This window comes from Dromaius novaehollandiae, chromosome 4 (genome assembly GCF_036370855.1).
Source record: "Dromaius novaehollandiae isolate bDroNov1 chromosome 4, bDroNov1.hap1, whole genome shotgun sequence".
In the NCBI taxonomy this organism is placed as follows: domain Eukaryota; kingdom Metazoa; phylum Chordata; class Aves; order Casuariiformes; family Dromaiidae; genus Dromaius; species Dromaius novaehollandiae.
In genome coordinates, this window is record NC_088101.1 from 79012240 (window position 1) to 79036264 (window position 24025).

General features: G+C 38.2%; 1 protein-coding gene across 6 annotated transcripts in view; it reads right to left on the reverse strand.

Annotated features, from left to right (window-relative positions):
- Nucleotides 1-1301: 1301 nt before the first annotated feature.
- Nucleotides 1302-24025, reverse strand: part of NSD2 (nuclear receptor binding SET domain protein 2) — a 107151-nt gene continuing 84427 nt past the window's right edge. For all 6 annotated transcript variants that reach the window (XM_026112665.2, XM_064511538.1, XM_064511533.1 and 3 more), the window contains 13 exons: nt 17576-17707; nt 16363-16486; nt 15132-15332; nt 14294-14473; nt 13114-13270; nt 12070-12275; nt 11601-11704; nt 11099-11368; nt 10887-11003; nt 8878-9019; nt 8117-8223; nt 6100-6304; nt 1302-5123 (listed from right to left, as the gene is read on the reverse strand). In XM_026112665.2, coding sequence (XP_025968450.1) covers nt 4855-5123; nt 6100-6304; nt 8117-8223; nt 8878-9019; nt 10887-11003; nt 11099-11368; nt 11601-11704; nt 12070-12275; nt 13114-13270; nt 14294-14473; nt 15132-15332; nt 16363-16486; nt 17576-17707 — 2214 coding nt within the window. In that variant the 3' untranslated portion in view covers nt 1302-4854. The remainder of the gene's footprint in view (nt 5124-6099; nt 6305-8116; nt 8224-8877; nt 9020-10886; nt 11004-11098; nt 11369-11600; nt 11705-12069; nt 12276-13113; nt 13271-14293; nt 14474-15131; nt 15333-16362; nt 16487-17575; nt 17708-24025) is intronic.

Sequence of the window (24025 nt, forward strand, 5' to 3'; positions counted from 1 at the left end):
TACAGCAGCCAGGGGCAGGGGTTAAGCAGCTGCTGCCTCTCACCTCCCTGTGAGCACGAAGGGCAGGAGGGGAGGTGCGTAATCCCTTGAGGTCAGCAGGAACACTGCTGGTAGCCCTTCAGCCTGCACCAGCAGCAGCCTGAGTAGTGCAGTTAACTACTGTACCCTGGCTCCAGCCCAGCCACCTCATCACCCCTTCCCTCAGGACTGCCCTGTCCTTGCCCTGCAAGTATCACTCAAGCTTATTTTTGTCCTGCTGCTCCCAAGCCAGGTTTCTTGCCAAATCCTGGTTCCCGCCTATTCTCACTCTTCCTGTCCTTCTCACACTTACCAACCTGCTTGAATGATGCTTGAAGACAGCTCTTGGGGTTTTCCCAGCTCTGGGAAGAAACTCAGCCTTGGCATGGGGTCTCCTCCGCCTGGGAGGACAACAGGGATTGACCCCTGCAGCCCTCCTTGGCCCTTCAGCCCTGAGGGCTGCGGGACAGAGCATGGACAGTGCGGGCAGCATCCCCACGTGCCGGTCACCACTCATGCTGTCTCTTCAGTCTGCAGGCACAAAATCTCTACCTTGGCAAAAACCACAGCTTCACAATAGCAGCAAAAGGACCCAATCCTGATACAGGGCACAGATTCCCTTGACAGAACAGTGGGTTTTTTTTGTGTGGACAAAACAAGTTATTTTTTCCTAATGGTGTTGAAGCACTTTTCTGAAATGTTCTAAAAACAACCAACCCCCAAAACATCAGGCCCTGGCAGACAGATTTCACACCTGAAGTGAAACCAGACCTCAGAGGGGGGGGGGGGGGAAAAAAAAAAAAAAAAAAAAAAAAAAGCACTAAGCAAGGAAAATAGAAATGCAGCTGAATTTAAGCCTGAACTAAGGAAAACAGTATTAGTGACAGCTAAATGAAACCAAATGAACTGAACTGATGCGACTGCATGATTGCAACTCAAAACAGTTAAAGCTTGTGAAATTATGAGCAAAACAAAACAGCTTTTTAATAGGAAACACTGGGCTGCAAGAGATACCAACATTTAAGATGTTAATATATTTATGAAAAACAAAGCTGTGAAAACCAGCCAAAGCACAATCGTTATTCACCTGTACATAAGCTTAATTTCCAGTGAGCCTTTTAGAAAGTCCTGGAGCATAAAGCTTTCACTATGAAAGAACAACATCCAGCTCCCTCACTGCCCAAACACACTTGCATAGGATGTATCATTTCCCTTTTTTTTGTTCTTAAGACTACTGCAAAAATAACTATATAGATCTGTTTTTCCAAGTAAGAATGGGCAACTTCTGAAATAACTAGGAATAAATTTTAATATTTAATAAAACACTGAAGTTTCTCAAGCAGTTAGACATGGCATAATGTGACTCAACAATGTGGGAAAATCCCATCAATGTGTCTTTCAACATATTTTGCTTTCCAAAATAATTAAAATAAAAAAGCCCTTAAAAACTGACCATGAATACAAAGCTACAGAACAAAACAGCCATTTAATTTGATTATTCTTCCTAGATTGTATGAAAATACATCTAACATATTCAACTGAAAATTATTTCCACACTTTCTCATGTGATAAAGCACCAACAAATTTTGGATTTGCCTATTGTATACCAGCTTTGAAGAGTCCACTGGAAAAGGAAAGACATTTTTCTACTTCAATGGTCAATACACTAAGTACATAATTTAATGCCACATAATATGTCTTATTTGGATGTTATACAGGTGAATTTATAACAGGAAAGTCCAAGTCGTTGAACGCTAAGTACTGAGTTGCATCATGAGAAAGCTTGCTTTTTCAAAGTTGTCTTCCTTGGTATTTGAACCACAGGAGAAGGGAAATATTGAAACAGCTTTTCTTTTTTTGTCCTTGTTTTTTCTTTTTAAACAAAACTTCAGCATATTTTCCCAGTGCTGCCAAGTAAGGAGTGGAAGCCTTCATTAAAAGACTCTTAAAAACCCTTTCCTGAATCAGAAACCCAAATTCCACCGGCTCACTTCCGCGTGCCTTCGCCGAGCTCATGAGACCTCACAGGCCGTACGGACTACGGAAGAATAAGGTCCACGTTTCTTTTAAGCATCAGTCTCCGAAGCACATGATCAACAGGAGGAATGGGCTCCTGACCATGCCAAGAGCAAACCTCCCTTTGCAGGGCACTGACGCCAGGCTTCGCTGGCCCAAAGACTTTAGTAGTAGAAGAGCAGAGAAGAGGTAGAAGGAAGCAGAAAGTCGCACAGCCACTCGCTGAGATCTGCGCGTGTAAATTCAACGTTAGGAAAGGAGCGCTGCGAATGACTGTTTTGAACACCGAAATCTTTATTTGCCCACAGACAGATACAAAATGGGTGGCTGTACTGCCTCCTGCCATACGAAATGTGCTTTGCCCCACCACAAAGGCAGGCAGGGAGTTGTAGGCTCCGCGATCGATCTCAAAACTGACAGTGTTTCTGCGACGGTGCCAACCAACACCTCTTGGCGCTGGTGGTGTCTGGAAGAGGGGATCTGCCTGCTGGGGCCTGGGGCATAACTGTTCCAGGGTGCCAGAGCTGTTACATCTATGTACGAAGGAAAAAAGCAATGAAACAACTAAAAATGTAACAAATTATAAAGGCAGTGGTTAAGGTAAGATTTTATAATAACTTATTCAAAGGTATTCTTACAAACCCTTCCTTACATGGTATAGTACCCAAACAAATAATGGTCCCAATGACATCAAATTCCTTCATTTTGTTTAAAAGTGACCAGGAAAAGATTCTGCTTTGCTACCTGATCTCACTGTTCTCCCCCCAAAAAAATCAATGTAAGAGAAACATATATAATACAATTTTTGGCATTGATTTCAGGCACAGGCCTATGGTTGAGCCTTGGTATAACAAATATCTGTAGCAGAGGGAAAATTTCCCTCAAATACAATAAAGAAATCTTAATTTTTTTCCTCAAGTGCAAGGCTTGGCATACCAGTTTGTTTAAAAATACATATATATAACACTTTCTCCCCTATTTTATGAAAATTAATTCAACTCCCCAAAGTGTTTATAAAAATTGATTAGAAGAACAAAATAGTTGTTTGGTTACAAAATAGAAACCAAAGAGTTCAGGGTATGGTAACGGTACATTCAAAACCTGTTTCAATCAAAATCTTCTAATAAAACCAAAGTTTTTATGTTTTGGGAACAAACAGGGATTTCAATAAAACCAAAATCTAAATCTGCAATCAAATCCTCAAAAAATATTTGGGAATAAACCATACACTTTTATGACATAGCAAGGCTTCATTTTCAAAAGGGCTACACAGAGTTTCTGCACTATTAAAGGCAAACTAAGCTAGAACATACACAAATTACTAAATGGACATGAAGGCGCACGTTGTGTTTACATAGGCTAGATAATAATGGCACAAGTCAAAACTTACTTGTAACACTGCCTAATCACATATCAATGTCATGCACTGGGAAGAAAACAGGTAAAGACATTTTTCTTTACCATTTTTTCCTAGTTCTAATATTATTTCCATTTAACTAAATCTTGTATATTTATCTCACTGCAAGTGTGAGAACCTAAGAGGAGCAAAGAATTCAAAACAGCTTTGCTCAAACAAGACAGTGGTGATAAGATAGTCAAGAGCAGAGCTTGTAAAAATAAAGAATGATTTCAGTCTGCCAAGTCAAGTAACCAGTTTTAAATAAACTGTATTAAAAGGAAAACAGGCTGAATTTCACATTAAAATTGTTCCTTACACGCTTCTTCCAAAAAAAAAAAAAAAAATCTATTTCGCTTTTAATTAGTTGTTTTGAATTTATTTTTTGCACTTCAGTAGCTAGTCAAGTTTCACCTTCTGTTTCATTCGTGGGTTTTTTTGCTCATTGTTGTGCATTTTTTACATTATCACAATGTCGTAATGCTTGGATCTCAAGCATTCCAAAGCAATGTTTGCCTCCAAGTTTTACTTGACATCAAGAAAAAAAAAAATCAAATATCTTTTCAAATAACAGGTTTTGTATGATTTATTTTTATTAAAACATAAAAATCCTAGAGTATTGGGCCTAGATTGCAAGACAATGTCCCTTTAATCCAGACTTGTACAGCTCTGCAAGATCAAGTCATTTCTAATTTGCTGGAATGAAATACAGGAAAAAACAGTATAGAAAAAAAATCTCTTACAACGTAAGATTTCCCCTTTCTGGTACAGGGTATGCCTTTCCCACCATGCACTATATTTCTTGGTGGAAGGTTATAAAAACATTCGTTTAAGAATCACTGGAGAGCTATTTTATAAGAGCACAAACAAATTATGTGTGTGGCTATAGTGAGATACGCACCTGGATTGTGAATGGCATTCAAGCGCTTGCTCAAAAACACGCAAGGCAAGCAAATCTCATTGGGACCACAGACCAAGCCATTTTTTAGTTAAAAGAACTTGAGAGCTAATAACTTCTTTCAAGGGATATACTATTTTAAACATCTGTTGGTTGACAAATACTATCTCAAAACCTATGTTTATGCCTACCTGGTTTGATTTCAACCTACCTCCAATCTGCAAGAATACTGGAGGGAACCTTTTACATTCGTAACAATTCAAGTGTAACTGTAATGCTGAGTAATAAGTTTGGTTTGTCCTGAAATTCTCTGAACTATGCTTGCCACAGTTCATTATCAGTGCAGAAGCAGCAGAAGACTGCTGTGGTTGGCTCAGTGGATTTATAAAACAAAAAAACAAAACAAAAAAAATCCCCCCCTCCCCCACGTAACCTTTACAGAATATATGTAAAATTGTGTCCTTCCCTGGTCATATTCACAACTTATCTACAAGATAGTGTTGGCAGTAGAAACTGCAGTCCATTACTATTTGCATTCAGCTCTCATCCATCTGTTCCTCTGCTTTCTCTTAGGCTTCAACTTGTTCAGTTTTTTGCGGGGTTTCTCAGGCTTCTGAGTTTCAACAGAATCCACCCCAAGAACATGTTCAGAGCAGCATAACTGTCCATTTAACATAGAATTTAGTACTGTCCCATCTTGGTGTTCCTTGCAGAAAGAATTTGGGCAGAAGTGGCAGAAGGAAACAGAAGGTTTGCCACAAACATCACAGTGGTGCCAAGGACACTCCCACTTTCCTGTGATTAAAGACAAAGAACAAAAAAAATTACTAGGAAGAAAAAAAAGTCATAATCTTCTAAACAAGTTTTGTGTTTTAGCATCTGAACAACAAATACCAACTTTCCTGACAAGAGAAAGACGAGACAGCAACTACTGTGGCTAATCTCAAAAATCAAAATTCTACATCCTACTTGTAAAGCACAACTGACAGCATTAAGTAGCTGACTTGACATTGTGTTTCATTTAAATACAGCACTGACATCAAGCTAGTAGAAATTATTCAGGCTTTACTCCATAGCATTTTACAGAAGGTGGGGGCTAAGAGAATACTCAAGTATGCAGAGGTCTGCTGCCTGCCATTACACCACCCACCTGGTTCCAAGTTTTGCTCAAGGAGAGTTCATGTGCTTTATCTACAGATGCTCCTTTATGTTCCAACATATTTTCCTGGTCATCATTTTGCTTGCCTCGGGGATAACAGGATTTGCCTGCTTCACTTCTTCACAACCCACCTGACATTGCTGGCTGCAGAACCAGGTACTACTGATTCAGGTACTACTACTACAGGTAGCTCCTGTAGTATCAGCAACTGCAGCCTGATTGTCTACTGCCCTTAAAACATTCTTACCCACCTTATTCCAGATGCTGCTGCTATTCTTTTAGCAAAGGAACTTGAACTCAATTGGTGTCATGCATTTCTTAGCAGATATAATCAGCTTTCCTGTGACAGAGCCACAGTGCTCCTATTGGGTAACATGTACTCAGTTATGTGCCTTCCTAAAACCAAAGGCTCGTTTTGCTAGAGAGAGGCAGGGCAAAGGCCATGATTTTGTCTCCGTGCTCCAGAACAGCTCCTACACTATGCAGAAATAAGTTCTTACCATCAGAAAAAAATAGGTTTTCAAAAAGAAATTCTTGAGAAGTTTCCAGTGCAATAAATGAGGTACATGCAAGTTATTTATTTACACAAGTTTAAGAGGCAAACCTACTCACCGAAAGGACGTTTCACCAAACCAAGACAGGAGAGATGATAAGCTTTAGTACAAGATTTCCTGTCACACAACACCAGTTGGCCTCCATCACCGCAACGGAAACAATCATCTTCAGATTCTTTCTTCCCCTCATTTTTCGTTCTGCGTCTCCTTGTTCTCTTTTTGGTCTTTTTGCCTTTTTCTTCCGAGGCATTAGTGGAAGAATTCTAAAAGAGTAAGTTGCATATCTGTAAATGCCAGTTTTGCAACACAAAAATATTACGCAAACTAGCAAAACTGCTGGCATGCCTTGCAGACAGTACGGACAGGCAAAAATTTGATTTGGTACAGACCTGTCCAAGGCGTTATGGTGCCTACCCATATTGATGAAAAACACATCGATCCTTTTAAGTCATCTTGAAACCAGCTCTTGTCCCTGCAATTCCTCCCTATGGGAAAGCTCTTCCAACTTATTATGACTGAAGAAAGGTGTTCTAATTTCCAGTCTAATTTACTTACGGTTAATTTACCCCCATTTTGTTCTTGCACCAACAATCACTTCACTTCACTATCTTTTTCTCTTCCAGTTGTGTATGCTTATAGTGTATTTATTAGTGTATGTAGTGTATGTAAAACTAGCATCCACTTCTCTTCTTTGAGGAATGGACAGCAGAATTCCAGGAACTGTGACTGTGCCCATAACACCAGAAAGAACAAATCAAACCATATCACTATTTCTATCTGATATTCTGCTGCCTGTGCTTTAACTTTCCTTCACTGAATCACACAAAATTAATTCTGGAAGCTTTTTCAACATCTCAATCATCCTCCCCCACCCTCTCACCCCAGTAATTATTACCTACTTTAAAATTAGCCCATTTTTTCTACCAGTACAAACAGTCCTGTAAAACTGAACTGCAACATTTTATTTTTTCATGGCTCTCTGCATAAATTGATCACAAGCTTATGTGAAATCCCACTTAAGCCTCCCGTCCGTAAGAAAAAACAGCTATGTGAATCCTGGAGATTGAGAGTCCACCTTTTGCAGCATCTGATACTGAGCACTGTGAAGGACATTTTGAGGTGCAGCCTTTCTATAGCCACCAGTGAGATTTTTATCTCTTGGAAATGTACTTGTACTTTCCCTTGCACACCTGTGCAGCTCTTCAGGAAGCTCCATCAACTTCTGTTCGATTACCGTTTTTACATTAAGCTGACATGAACCATACAGGCCATTTGTTGATATCATTTGACATATTTTTTCTTTATATTTAGATTTCAAAACTCAAATTTGTTGTTCTTCAGTTGAACTTCAGCTGAAAGATCTTTAACAAATCTAATGCACATTTTAACATTCAGATGGGCGACATATAAATGGCAATGGCAAGATAACCTCGCCGGTCACAACTTGGCTCTGCAGGATAGGATTTACTCAATAAACATTCAGTTCTGTGCTACCATCTCCCCCTGAATTCACTCCAGCTTAGCACAAGCACCAGTGGCCAGAGTTCTTACTCCATCAACGACTGGCTGCCAGAACCCTTCCCCTCCATCCCACTTCAAAGGGGACTGCAATCAACCGAAGGGTTATTCCCTCTGCAGCCTCTTACTTCTTTATGCTCTTGATTCCAAAAGCTAGTGCCAATAGCTAGCAGTATTTCTTATTCAGGACCTAAGGTAATTAATTTGCCATAGGAAAAGGTGGAGAAGAGTATTTTAGGGTGTTCCAAGAAGCAGTATAGTTTGCTCTATCATTACACCTCTCCCTTAGAAGGGCATATGCTTTAACACTAAGATTATGCTTGAAAAAATTGTTGGCCAAAGGTTTCCACCTTCCCAGCAAGGGAAACGGAATAATCTTCTTCCTCAGCAGACAGGCAGCATTAACACCTCTCTGACATCAAATGACAAGGCTGCTGTGTTTGCTGTAGCTGCCCCTATCATAACATAAAACTGATCTACCAACACATACCCCCAAAAGAAAAACGAAGCTAGTAGTTTGACAAGACACTGTCATATTCTTTTGGCATACTACTTACCTTTGGTCTGTCCCCAAGAAATCCACTGCAGTTTGGGGCACCACATTTGCAGACTGTTTTTTCATTGCCCAGACAGTCGAGGTTGTAATTAAAAGTCAGCTCTGTCCCTGAGTGAGGAATAAAACATACCCTTTTATTGAAAGTGAAGGACGAGGTAAGGAAGTCTTCCAAAATTATTACACACAAATAAAGGTTTCAGTATCTGTCTTCTGGTTGAGTCAGTGTTTGCTGATCTATTGTCATAGGGGTTCCCTCCCTTTACAGCTCACAAGCACTGTCAGCGACTAGATGGCACATATACACACACACACACACACACACACACACACACACACACACACACAGAGGCACAAATCAGAATACATGTATTTTGAAATATCCTCGTTCACCCACTCCTTAAGTTTATTATCTTTACTTGAAAAAAAAGATGCAGAAATAACTTTTTGAGATCTTTAAAACAAAACCTATATTTTACTCTTTTGATAGACAACACAACAGGAATACACAGATACTAACTACGGCTATTGGGATTCCCTTATAAGCAAGCAAAAAAGAGCTGCCATAGGACTCATTATTAAGAAACTCACTATTAAAAAACATTACAGTAAAAGGAAGACTACAAAGCATCTCTTCTGTGTGCAGAGCTCTCTAAAAAATATTTCACTGAATCAGTTAAATTATGACTGTTGCGCTCATTTAATGTAACCTCACAAAAGGTTTAATGTAGGGAATTAGAACAAAAACAACATAAGCTTATATACCTGCAGGAATATCACACACAGCAAACAGGCCGACACGAGTGTCTCCATGTACTGTCCATTTTAGAGTCTCGCAATTTGGTTGGCAGCTGTGATTCATAAAACGAGAATAGTTTCCTTTGGGGCCAGCATCAATAATACGGTCCTGGAGATCAAACCAGCAACAGAATGAATATATTTCCCCCCCCCTACAAAGAAAGTTTTCCATAAATTATTTCAGTAGTTACATTCAAAACAGACACAGTGTTGTTACCCAGAAGCATACAAACAAAACCAATGTTACATGTTGTATTGAAAACTGTAGTGTCCCATGGGGTCTGCAATGCGACACTCCCAAAGCAATACTTCTGATCTAGCTCACATTTTCCCAGAGCCCATCTCAGCCACGCGGCAGGATGAATGTTCTTGTGAGCATTGTGGTGGCGATGTTGAAGAACCCCTTCCCTCCAAAAAGCCTCAAAACTCAAACTCAGTCCATTTACCTTTTACTTTGTATTCAAAAGACTGCTATGCATTTACAAATACTGTGCTCTATGGTATTTACCAAGTCACTGTGTGATTACTTGCAGTTTCTCAACAGCTTTCCTTCCCCAAACCAGCCTAGTTTAAACAAAAACAAGCTCTTGGTAAACTAAAAAAAAAAAAAATCCCATCCCTGCACACAATTGTCTTTTAGCTTCTATCTATTCAAACATACCAGACAAAAAAATAAAAAAATCTTGAAATAGCCAGAAGATTTGAAACTATGATTCTTTGCAGTGCTGTTTCAAAAGTATCTTATCCAGAAGAAAATGGTATTTTAAAGTTTCCTCCTCCTAATTTAAGTTCATAATGCACATGTATAATTGTCATGTCTACATGTACATATAAATTCAGTGACTGCTTTGGCAAATGCCTAATAACTTGCCTTAGAAGGACATTTACACGCATAGACACAGCTACCCTAACTGCATGCACAGCTCAAGCAAATAATGGCAGGGACATTTCTGAAAAATAGAACCACAGTGGTCATTTATTAACTACAGCAGGAGTCAAATGCAAGTCCAGTTCATACATTTAACACACTAACATTGTGCGTCAGTTTAGCAGACAAGATGTTATGTGTCTTAGGTGATAAACTCCTGTGCAGTAACTTATGGCTACAGGACGAGCAACAACAGTAGCTGCAGAGATGCACAGCACTATAGTAAAGGGCACAAGAAAGGTGGTTTGGATTGCAAAAATATGCAGAACTGACAGCCAGTTCCAATTTGCTTGGGGATACTTTTTTCTCTTATGTAGCTGTTTGGAGGCGGAAGCAGTACAAAAGGATGTGTATGTAATCAATACTCTCCTACTCCTCGTTTCCCATTTTCTTTTCTTTCTCAGGAGCAAAATACTCAGAGCCGCACAAAGAACCACAGGACCTAAATTAATTTGCTGCATTGGCCAGAACTGATTTGTGGGGTGCTAGCTCACGACTAATGCAGGTGGCACTTTCAGGAAAGGTTTTCTACAAAAGCACAAGCCTAGTTTTGCTCTAAACAAACAAAGGGACAGGTAGCTGAAAAACAGATTAAATGCTCAAAATAGGACACACTCTCACATCAATATTTCATACTACTCTCAAACAAGAATTTATTTTTGAGTTTAATTTTTAGTAAAAGGATTGCTAACAGTAATTGTTTCAACTGTACATAAATTGCATCCTTACTATTTTACAAAAATTCATACTTTCTCTTAAGATTAGGCAGATAAATACTTCTGATGTACTTCAAGCAGCAAAGCGTAATTTATAGACCTTAATACATGCTTTCTTACATGAAACAGAACTAATGCAACATCTGTACATACCTATACATCTATATCTATATAGAATGGAGCAAGCAGGCACAGAAGATACAACACTGGGAATATATGAAACTACGGAACAACACATGTAGCTGAGTGCCCTACCAAGGCAATCAAAAGGTGGAAAAAGGATCAAGATTACGTTACAATTAAATGACAGAAGAAAATTTAAAATACTCTACCTTATCAATAGTAAGCATATAGAAGTGAGTAATGTCGTTTTCATGTGCATATTTGATCCTTGCCATACATTCCTCTTCATCAATTAGCTCACCAACATACTCATTCACAAACTCTCCCTGAAAGATACAAAGTATCACTAGTAAAGTATATACCAAACCCACAGAGAGCAGCACAAGTTATCAATTCTTTGCTAGGCAAGAACGATTCATACCTTTTTTATGTCCCTCTTAGCAACCAAACCCCACCCTTTCCCATCGGTTTTGATGATCTTTGTCTCAGGGTATTGACGTTTTGTAAAGCACTGGTTTTGGCACCGTTCTCCCGCTGGACAAACTTGTGGGTGACATTCATACATCAGCATCCGATTTAGGCACTCAGAATCAAAGCCACAAGGGTTTTCATCTGTGGGTTTGCAGTTGCACTTGGGAATCTCAGAAATGTCAGCAGTATATATCTGAACTTTACCACAAGGTTTATTCACCTGGATGATAAATTAAAATAGTTCAAATATCACTTTAAAAATGCGAATTTATTAAAAAAGTTATTACAGTGATTACTAATTTGGTTTTGCAACACTAGATGCTCAGATGAAAGTGAAATTTCATGGTCTCTACGACCCTAGAAGCACAATTACCAACACATCATTACAATCTCACCTCTTTGGTGCTAGCTTAGACCTTCTGAATATCCAGCATAATCTCCTCAAACCTTACCTTAATGTGCTTGTATGGTGGAGGTTTACGTTCACTTTCTTGAGTTTCTTTGGCTTCTCGCTGAAGCTTTATTTCTCGAAATCGAGCTTCAGCTTCTTGCAAAGCTAAAGAAAAAAATAGAAATGTTGCATCAACAGAAATGCTAGAAAGAGGATTACTCTCCTGGTAGGCAGACCTGCCTACTCCCAGATAAGTCTGCAGATGAAGTTATCTTCTATTTCCTAGTTAAACCATTCATTTTTTTCTGCAAACAAGGCTTCTAGAGTGTTAATGCTCTTTACAGACTTATCAGTTCTATTCCTTCTGTCTTCCAGTTACTCTCATCATTTGCTTTCCAGAAAGCCAAAATCAACAGAAAGAACTTCAATTAGATGCTAGTCTTTTACAAGTCACCAGCCTGCATAAAGAGGCCCAAGGCTATGTATGAAGAAAGCAAATCATGTATATCACAAGGTTATTTTTGCGTTACCATTTTTGAAGACTTTTCCAATTCCTTTAATTCCTTGGTATCTACTTCCTCTGTCTCCCTCCATATATGGAAACACACGCGCTTGGTGCGTCCAATAGTAATCCTTAGAACCAAAGAAAAACACAGGAAATTCTCCGATTTCATGCTTCATTTTCTGGATATTTGGGGGAACGTTTTTCGGATGGCACACTTCTGCAGGCCACCATCTAGCACAGAGGTACAAACAAACAAAACACAATGGTCTAGTCAAGCTCTTTCTGCAAGAGATGGTTTAACAAAATCACCTGCAGTATTTGATTATTATTTCTATGTATAAGATGAAAAAAACCACATTGTTTGGACCAGAACAAGACTAAGTTAGTCATCAAAAAAACCCTGCAGCAGATCTAAAATCCCTTCCTTCCCTCACTCAGTAGGCAATGAGAGAAGACTGGGCTAGAAAAGGAAAGTCCTACACTCAAATCTGTAGGAGTTTTGCCTCCCTGCAAGATAAGCATACATATACAGCTCCTTGCATCTGGTTAACCTAATCAACACCTTTAACAAGGTCTGCAATTACTGTAATTGTCAAAGATCAAAAGACAGCTGATAATAGCTATTAATGCTTTCGAGGATAAACCCCACCCACCTCTATTGCACTCAAATCTTAATGAAGTCTAAAACACTGACAACCTGAGTGACTTCTCTCTCAGATGGGAAGGTAGTGATTTACCCAACTGCAAGTTACACATGCTTAATTATTTGAAAAGATCTCTGAAACAAAAGGGGTTGAAGGCTCGTACACTGGAAGCCTAAGTCAGAAGGCTACAAGGAGCCCTGTATGGGTAATGCCTTGGCAGAGAGCAGCTATGAAGCTTTCAATGCTTTAAATAGGGGCGCTAAGAACAGGAAAAGCTGCAGGGGGGACGGGGTCCCTTGCTCAGCAGAGAAATGAAAAATCTGTGTGCAGCAAGGCTGGCCTACAGAAGCGACCAATGGTGTGACCATTAATTAAAGCATGCCGATATTATTGTAAAATAAACAAAATAAATCTGTTCATCAGACCTGTAATTTCCCAGTTTAACCCAAATGATATCCTGGAAATGGAGTTTCTTCCCTGCCCTGCAGTCATTGCAGTACCAGCTTCCATCTGGCATTTCAATGTTTAAACAATCTGGGTGAAACGCTGCAGGACATGACTCACAGCACAACAAGCTACCTCCTTCAGAGAGAAAAAAAACATTGAAAAACAAAAAAAAGGTTTTGCATTCCAACCAGGTTTAAAAGTAGCGTGATACATATGTGGTAGGTTCAGTTAGAAAAAAACAGTTAAAAACACACTGGTCTGCAACAAATACATGTCATTCAGTTGTGTACGAAAACCAGGAGAGCCTTACTAATCTGAATGCCTGGCAGACTCAGACTAGTAATTTATACAAATTAACAAGCAAGCTAACAATAAAAAGCCAGAATAATGCACCACAAATTATAATTACTTTGTTCTAACAACTACAATATATTTAACATAGTTTAATATATATTAATACTTCACTTAATGCTAAATTTAAACAACAAAAATGAACTCTCATCAGGTTTCTCTATTATACCTTTTTTTCTTTGGGGCGGGGAATGAGATCATTAGTTTGCTTCATGAATTACCAAGTGGGAAGTTAGCTGCAGCTTAACAAGCCGCTATGCTGCATGTTAATTTGTTAGCAAATCAGGTGAACTGTCTCCACTAGCGTTTAATCAGCACTGTGCATTCTGTGGTTCTAAGTAAAAAAATGTATTATACAGTATAAAGCAAAACATCATTAATTAGCAGCAGCTCCAGCAACAACTAATGCGGGTTCAACGTGCTGTATAATGCTAAACTAAAAGCAACTCTTAAAATATTTATGTTTTAATATTAAGTATTAGCAATAAAGAAACACAAAAAGGACATTGAACACAGGAGAAAGAACCCAGAAGTACTTCTCATTATGTTTCTCTGGCAAAGAATTAAATCAAGCTTCTGGTAGCTGGACAAAGTCCAATTATCTTTAAGAAATTTTATCTACAAACAACAGATACTCAAAAATTTGAAGCACAAGCTAACCTGAAGTTATTTCAATACCCAAGGAAAACTAATGTAATATGCCACATTTCTAATAATTTTTGTTAAACAGTTTAGTAAGGTAAAAATTAAACTGAAGAATAAAACATTTAGATACTGCATATATGTAAGAGTTTTATGTCAATTTACCTTTTGAACACACAAAGCACCAGCTCACATTGACATGCGCATGATGACTTTTTCCCTTCATGGCAGTGAAATGGTTGGTACAAACAATGCTGTTGGAAGCGATGACTGCACATCCTGCAGCAATGCAAACGTCTCCAGCATGGTATGCAACAGGACAGCGGACACAACGCATCATCTTTCCTAGCAAAGCAGAACACTGCCATATTATTTTTTGAATTAACTGATCCTTTTTATCTAAAAATAGTTTTACTGCCTGAGAGCGCCCATATACATAAAAATATATCAGCTATGTTTTCAAATCCTGTGTATTTACGTTCAGCAAGAATACTGAATTAACACAGGTTTTCAAAGAAGAATCTTATATTGCGTTTAAAGCACTATAATATTTAAATGTGAAGGCTTTAACTATGCACAACAGGATCAACAAGCTTTCCTCAGTCATGCGATTTTGTCTACAGATGTTCCAAAGCTAAAAATATGCACAGAATCAAGTGACTTCAAATTCAAGGAACCTTGCTACAATATATGTATATTCACATTTCTTGCCCTCGCTGATTGTCCTCTCTCTCACTAATCATCATATATTAATTCTTTCCAGAGAATGAAATCCAGAAAACATGGTTAACTATAATTGAATGCTAGTTAACATAATTTGATAAAGAACACAAACAAGGTAAATACTTATGCTGACTAAAAATTATACAATTTTATTAAAAAAATTATAAACCAATCAATAGTATACGTATGCCTGAAAAACTGCAACTACAAGCAACTAAATGGACAGATTCCTTACCTTAGCATACCATAAATAGTCATAAAAATGTAAAAATGAAACTACCTTTTGAAATTCTTGGATGTGAAGGGTTACTAACATGACAACTTAGGCAGCTGTGGAGAGGACATCGAAAACCCCTGTTCTCAAACACAGTAAGGTGAAATTTTTTCACACAAGCTTCATGGTAGAATTTTCCACAGTGGGATACGACACAGCGTTTCACCTCTGCCTTTCGCTCTTTACACACAAAACAGGTATGCACACCTAAGTGGTAAAAGTAATAAAAATATTGTAACTCATTTTTCATCCAACTCTGTGTATTTAAAACACATCTGTGGGTTTTTTTGTGGGCTTCTGTTTTGTTGTTGTTTAATAAATTCAAATCAAGCTCTATTATTTGATCTAGCAATCTATTTACTTTAACACTGGTTATAAGACCTTTAAACAACAGTCTGTTCAGATACAGACAAACTAAAACTACAATGCAAAATCATCGCAGTTAAATTGTACACAACACCCAAAGCCTCACTGATCTGCTTTTACATTCTTATTTATAAGCCTCAGTACACCAGGACTAAAACTGTTTTTTTGTTTGTTTGCTTTTTTTTTTTTTTTTTTTTTTTTTAAAGCAATAAAACAGGGTTTTGGGTTGTCTGTGATGCTGTGAAATTTGACGTAGGTCCACAAACCAAGGACAAGCATTGCTTAAGCATCTCTCTGGACTGCTTGGGACAACTTTATCCTGAAGCAGTCTTTTTCCAAGGAGGTTGATCGTGTGTACTGAACTCAGCTTCTAAGCAAGAATGCAAAAATCTTACATGTAATGTTTTGAGATTAAGAACTTCCAAGCAGTTATTACAGCATTAAAAGCAAATGAAATTAATAGCAATAAGGTAGTCTTTTAATTGGAAAAGCAGGATTGATAGAGACACATGAAGGACTGAAAAGGAAAAGGACTGAAAAAGTTGCACTTGCTACTTTTGCTGGTTTCTAGGGTTTCTTAGGTCTGTGTGACAGACTTTAGATCTGTAACTACACTAGGAGCAAATATTCTGCAATTATTAAGGCAACGGAATTCAGAGTAAACCACTCAAGTTGCAAGAGACTTTGCACTAAAACCAGAGCAAAATTTCTAAGACATGGCACAAATAATGGCAATGAACTCCCACCCTGTCAGCTACCAAAGGACAAATATGGCTTCTTCAGAGATACACACTCTGTTCAGGATGATTTCTGAGAATAAAATAGGGGAAAACTACAACTTTTTTTTATTAATAGAAAGGGACAAACTTGCCTGATGTACATTCACTACAAATGAATTTTCCTGCTGGTCTTCCAGAGAGCCCAAGGCAGCTTACATGAAAAGCTCGATAGCAAAGTCCTTCACACAGTAGGAGATCACCTGTTTTTTCACAAAGCTTTTACAACACAAAGGCATTGAATGTTAAAGAAAAGTTCATATGTGGAAAAGACTGTTTTTTTAATTCCTTTTCATATATTTCTCCTCAAAATCTCTTTACCATTGTTGAAATAAATCTAATAAGTGAAAGAATGGTAACTTCACAAGCATCATCATGTGCCCTTGTTTCCAGTCAAAACAGGTAACAGAACCATTAAATGGCTAGAAATATCACTCATAGAACCATGGTTCATGAGTAAATACAATTTGACAGAAAAACAAACAGAAAAAAAGGCTTTAAGAAATTTTCCCTGAGCACACTGATGCATCTGAGTAGGGTTAAAAAGCATGCTTATTTTCCTTTTCTTTGGCAAAAAGAAATTAATCTAGGCAGCATAAAGATGCTTCCATGTCTGAGCTGTTAGCAATGACACATGCATAACTAAAAATGAACTGAACAATAATGCTGGCAGAAATTAAGTCATTATCCAACATTTAAAGATAGATACAACCTCATTATCACTATACACAAGAAGAAATGAAAATATAACTGCTTGTCTAGTCCACTGTAAACAAATTTGACCTGCACAGATGTACTGTACTATCATTTCGTAATCCAAAAATTCTTCCAGAATAGTTTTTGAGAAAGTTTTTTGATATCAATTAGCATGCCACATAAACATTGTTACCAATACAAGTATTATTTCAATCTCTGCTACACTCAGGGCCTTACTCGGAAGCATAAAACCCACTGTATTATGCTTCCTCCTCTTTATTAACAGATAAGCAAGCAGCTCCTCTCAATCAATCATTTAACTAGTTCCCTAGCAACAGTCATGCACTTACTCTGAGGTACAGATTATGCTCATTTTACAGATCTGGGAACTAAAGCAGAAAGGCTAAATGATTCATTTGAGGTCAAGGAAAAAAAATCAGGCGTGAAGGATTCTAGTTTAGTGGTACACTGGTCTCATCACTAAGATGCATCTCTTCCACGAGACACACACAATAAACTTGCTGCTGGACTAATATTGTCATTTATATATATATAAATTTTTCTAGCAAACCTCAGAAAACACAGCTGACTGCTCCAGCTAACATCTCTCACCTGACACACATATTCTTTTTTTGTTCCTGCTCCTCGCTCAGATTTTTTGGATGATATAGACACTTCTGTCTGAGTTTCATCAGCACTTTCATAGGGAGACTCTGACCGCTCATCCCCTTGACCATCGGAGATCTGAAGATTAAACATACGTGTTAGAGAAAGCAGTCATGTACGGTGAATTTTGTACAGAATATCAACTGAAGGAAACAGACTGCAATTCAGACTAACAGATTTACACACACTTTTTTGGTTTTATTTTCCCACTTTTAAAATAAGTTTGATTAAAAACTGAAAGTATGCACTTGTGGAAGTCTCATCAAAAGGACTATATAACAGTCATTTTCACAAACTCAACAGTAGCCAAAACAAAACATCAAAACTTTGTAATGTGGCATTTTACTTATACTCAGTTCTGTAATCGTCTGCCAGAAATGCCTAGCCAGTAACAGTTCATTTTAGAAAGAAACTTGGTAAAATTTCAAGCTGCATATGAAAGTCTCTGACCCAAATACTCTCCAAGAAAGTGGGAGTAGTATATAGAGGAGAGGGAAAAGGGAAAAAGTGGTTCTCTGAATGCAGGTAAGAAATGTTGCAGCTAACAGTGAACTACAAACACCGCATATGATGGATGAATTTGATATAATAGTATAGATGTATTACAATGCTATAGGATTTTAAAAATATTCATAATTTACTTTTAAAAAAAAAGAAAAAAAAAAAAAGGAGAGAGAGACAGAGAGAGAGGGAGAGAGAGAAAACCACAAAAAACCACCACCACATTTAGAAAGAAAATATAGGGAAGTTGTTAGCTCCATAGAATTTAGGGCCAGAATGGACAATTCAGCCATTAGTCTTATCTCGTTATACCAGAAGATGGAATTCCATACTGTTGCCCCCAGACTGAACCCAATAAATTGTTTTTTGGCTAAAGCACATTCTCTAGGAGAGCATCACGATTTGCAATTGCAAAAGAAATCTGTCACTTCTCTTGAAGCTTGTTCTAATGCTTATTCAAACATACCATCAAAAATTGTGCCTTATGTCCCTTTTGAGTTGTTTAACTGCAACTCACAGTTGATGATGTTTTCTCCACGTATTTCAGCTATATTAAAGAGTCCTTTGGAACCAGATTTTTTCTTCCTGTGGAAGTATGCTGCAATTAAGCCTATTTCAATCTTTTTTGGTAAGCCAGAATGATGTCTAACATTCTCACTACAGAATCTGTTCCAGCCTTAAGAGAATTTTGGTAGTTTTTTTCTAAAGCTTTCCTGTATTTTAAAAACGTTGCTGAAAAACTGGGCATGAGAAATGGAGGCAATATTCTATTACAAGAATCTCATAATACAAGTATCTTGTAAATACAATACCCAAAAGTAAAATTAACATACTACTCTTCGTCACTACTTCTGCTGACTTGTTTAGGGAACTCTAAGTCTTTTTAATACAACATTGAAACTAATTGCCAATAGAGCATTTTTCCAATAGCTCTTTGTCAGGATACAGACCATCAATCCATATGAATAATTTCCCTTCTGTTTTCAGATACATATAATATTTTATATATATGTGCATATGTGTATATATAGTCTTATCTTAATCTACAATAAAACACATTTTATTCAAAAAGGCCCAGCTTTCTAAGTAATGGAGATGGCTACGTACATTTGCCCCATTAACCAATCGCCATGTCATCTGCAAATTTATTTTGAAATAATTTATTTTGATTTATTTTGAAATCAGAGATAAAAATGCAAAGGCACATCTGGCCTACTATTAATTAGCCTTTATAAAACCCTGTTAGAAACACTGTTATCGATTGATAACTTCGCACTATTGTTGCCAGTTAGTTTGCTCTCCTCCGTTTAACATTTGCTTTCTTTGACAACGTTTCAACTATTCTGTAAATTGGATCTTAGCAATGTGTTTTTGTCAGATTGCTTCCAAAGGTTTAAATGCATTTCCTCCGTGCAAATGCATACTACCAATGTGATTTGTATCCACACTTCACCTATGGCTATCTTTATAATTGAAGCAATCTAACAATTGTGTCCGACTGTTCTAGGAGCGTTAGCATTCAGGGGGTTAAAAGAAACCGCGTGCAAAGCGACCGCTTTGTTCAGACATCAGGAAATCTCTGTCATCGGGAAGGAGCTGTGAAACAGTAAACTGCAAATGCAACCTGAGTGGGTTGCGAGGAGCAGCCATTTTGCTGAGAAGTGGCAGATTAAGAAAGGTACTACAGGAGTTTGGCAAAAAAAAACCCAAAACTAAAACGTTTTCCCTTGTAGCTTAAGCAAACCCACACACATGCTTATTTCTGCTTAAACTATTCCCACAGCAACACTAATTAGCATGAGCAGTGCCCTGCCATAACTTTTTTTTAGTACCTCATTATATTCCTGTTACAACTAGCCCAAACTAGCCATTTTTAGGAAGGAGAGGAAGGAAGAAAAAAAAAAACGCGCTAGGAGTGCTAAGATCTGTTTGTCTTTTCTTTAGAAAAACCTAAGCTTTATGTTATAAACAAGACGACCACAGTCTGTACTAATTTCACAGTAAGGTTGCTTTCCCCCCCCCCCCCCCCCCCCCCAAAAATGTATCCCTAAAACCCTGAGACCACCCCCCCCACCCCGTTGTGCAGTCTGCCTGAAGGGTTAAGATAGTCTTCTCAAGCGATACTATATAAAGTCTTGCCCTTAAGAAATACCACACTTCTTCCCCCAGCTCCCTATTTTTGAAGGCAGAGCGCAGAAACAGAAAAAGTCCAGTGACAAATATGTTAAGTCACAGGAGGATAAGGTTTGCTGTAAAGCAACGGTTTACTAGCTTTTCGTTGGTTTATGCACTCGGAAAAACACTCAAATGAAGTTGTGATGGCTACATAGAAAGGTAAACTTGCTGACAAATGACAATCTTTCACAAACCGTTAGGGACAGATCACAAAATCTGACAGCTGTGAACCACAGGTTGAAAACCATCTTCCTACAGAACCGAAGTTTTACTATCTTAGGCTTCATGCAATAGGCATTCATTTAAACTAAAGAGGTACTGAGCCAAAGAGAGCAGCGGAAAGAAGCAGACTTTGCATCACCAACACAACCACAAACCCAAATCCTAGCAGCCTATTTAAGACACCCAGCAATTTACACCAGCCTAGAGATTAATGCCAGATTTCGCACCCGAGGCAAAAGCGTGCATACCAACATACCTAGCACCAACAAAATAACTATAGCGAATCAACTAGACACCTGCCAGACCCACAGCATCTTTCAGCAAGACTAAGACCTCTCCTTCACCGCCGTCGGAAACCTCACCCACCTCCCAAAGCAAACACGCTTTTAACATATACTGAATGGATAAGCAGGGATACCTGCTCGCTGACTGTCCGCATTCCTAAGCCTTAATACACTCATAACAAGGTCAGTGGTGTATTTGTACTGCCTCATGCAGGCTGCTGCTACAAAACTAATCACTGCTTCACTGTAACCCATACAAAAGGTTTAGCAATCGCACCCAAGAGCCACGTTACATGCAAATCATGCACAACTCACACCCACCCCATCATTAGCTAAGAGTGTTTTCATACTGGCTTATTTTAGGGGGCTAATAAAGGGAGAGGCCAGCAGAGTCCCCCTTTAATTAAGAAAGGGAGCGCTTTTTGAGGACAATTCAGAGTTGGAGCCCAATCTCGTGTTCTTTTATCACGCAGATGGGGAAGTCTCTCCAGCGGCCATCTCCCTTTGTAAAGAAACCCCATCGTCTCCAACCGCCTTTGGGGGAATCTCTTCCAGCCAAGAGAGCTAGAATTCAACAACCAAACTCCTGAAGTTATCCAGGGGAAGTGGAAGAAAATTTCAGGGCAATAAAATGAGCATCTGTCCACCCCAGACCTGCCTAAAAGAGGCTGAGGGAGAAAATCGCTGCCTAGCAGTTCTCAGAGAGGACTTGCAGCTTAACGACACGTGCAGCATCCCACGACAGAACGGGCCGGCAGACCTGCGCTCATGCCCTAAGCAACCTGCAACAGCACAAGAAGGGTTTGGACTCACCAAGGAAACCGACGAGTTTCACAATAAAAGTATCTTTGATTAAAAAAAACTTAACTAGAGGATATACAATACAGCCTTTGGAAAACAGTTCACATGTAAACAAAACAAAACCACCTCTAAAATTAAGCGTAACAGTTTTGTGGTCTGTGAGCACAGGTAATACGTTACACAGTGACAGATTTAATAGTTCATATTAGAAATCAGAGCGTTCCATAAAAATTGGTACAGGTCCTTCCTGGCTTTTTTCTTTTTTTTATTGCTGTTAAGATACAAATGTAACTCTCTCCCTCGTGATCATGCCAGAGCCTGTCTTGTCCTTATTTTTGTAATACAATCTCCTTAGCAAGGTAAACTGCATGCAATTAACTCTTCTGATATTTAGGCCAAGGTTCAAAGCAACCAACACTTAGGTTAGTGGCAAAACCTGATATTTAGTCATTTGTAGCTATTGCTAGTTTGATATTTTGTGCTATTTTATATTTAGAGTAATTCCTTATTTCCCATAAAGGCACATACTATTTTTAAGAGTGCAAATATAGGGGGAAGGAAAGGCAAAGTTGTTTATTTCAGATTGACAGCAACTGACAAGTTTGTGCAATGTAATCACACCCAAACTCTACAGTCACCTGCCTTTTTCATTAACAATTGGCAATGTTAAAAAGAAAATACCTAGAAGATATTGTTCTTCTGCTGAAGTTAGTCTGCTGATGGATCGTCACAAGCACCACAAAACGTTTTATTTGGTAAATCAAGCAGGTTTTCCTTCCTATTTTCTTGAATTAGGAAACCTCAAAAGTATTTTTACAGTAATTGCCTTTGAAAGCTTTTGTACTGCCCTGACTAGATAGTGAGCAACCAACTAGTATTTCAGACTCGATTTTTTTTTTTTTTTTAAGTGGAAACTGCATCTGTGTACACATACAAGAGAAGGGAAAAAAATCTGGCCTGAAATCAATAGCATTTTGGCTGCATCAGAACTTAATTCAGGGATTAATGCGGTTCGGAATACAGTTGCTCGCAAAAGTGACAAATTCACCTTCAGATCCTTGTAGCAATCTTTCCCTTCTCAGGTATATGAGTTATTAAACACCACTCACACAGGCAACAAAAATGACTTGAAGAGAACATGCAAGGAGTTGTGACTGTATTTTTACAAGTTCACTAAAGCTTTGTTATTGGAAAAATATTTAGTACTGAGTCAAACAGAGATAGGATTTTGAGGCATCTCTATATAGTCTTCAGGTTTAGTACTACATTTCCCCCCATGTTTTAGCAATGGAAAGATACAAATTGTGGCAATGTATCATCAATTTTTTAAAAATTAGATTTAGTGATCTCATAGTATTTTGATCGTACATCTCATGCTACTGCAACTTTTTTTTGATATTAGGTACACAGGCTTACAACAGTACAGGAACAAGCAGATTAAGACTGTATATCTTCAAAGTCCAGCTTTTGAATTAAGCCTTTCATGTCATTAAAACTGCTTGTTCATAATAACCAAAAGAAGTATTTAATGGATTCTTTCAGACAAACACAATCTACTTTTAGAAAGACTACATAAGAATGCTTATAAAAGCAGTCTTCAGCATTAATTCATTACTAAATCACGATGCTTTGTATGCTGCAATATTTGATGTACTAAGCTAGACAGCAACAGACACTGAATTTTGTTCCCTAATAATACTGGATAATTGTTAAATCTCTAAATGTTAGGACAAGATTTTCTACTGCTTCCTGAACTACCTGACCCCAACACGTTTCTGCAAAAGGGATATACAGTGCACATACAGATGCACGGACGGTGTGTCTCGTGTCGTTTCCTTCTCAAGACGTTGGCTAAATATGTAAGAGTTCTTTTTAATGAAAGCTGCTGAGCAGGCTAAGCACGGAGTAAGAAATATGTGCATCTCCGCACATTTAAAATAAAACTTCAGGCACTGGGACGTTAAAAGGAAGTGAACAGAGTTAGCTATGTGTATTTTGTGATTTTATATGTTTATGTTCCTAATTTTGTCTTTTGATCGAGGCTCTCTGGAAAGATTTTTTGGGGTAGGAATATGATTTGACAAAAGTATCGTGTACAAAAATCAATTTTTCAAAATTTTCTTTTCTTATTACAAGACTTCCCCCAGCTGCAATGCTGTGATTTTCAGTTAACAGCATAGTTCGCCATCAATAACAGTGTTCAGAAGTGAAAGGATAATCACTAACATACTGAAACATCTCATATGCCATTCAGTAAGTCATCTGAATGCTGAGTTCAACTCTATAGCAAGAACAACAAAAAAATCTTAAGTATTCTTTGCAACCAGGTACCTGATTCCAGTTTCAGCCACACGCCTCAGTGGAAATGCAAGCCAATTCTTCATTCCCTCTGGCTCTTTTCTTCCCCTTCCCA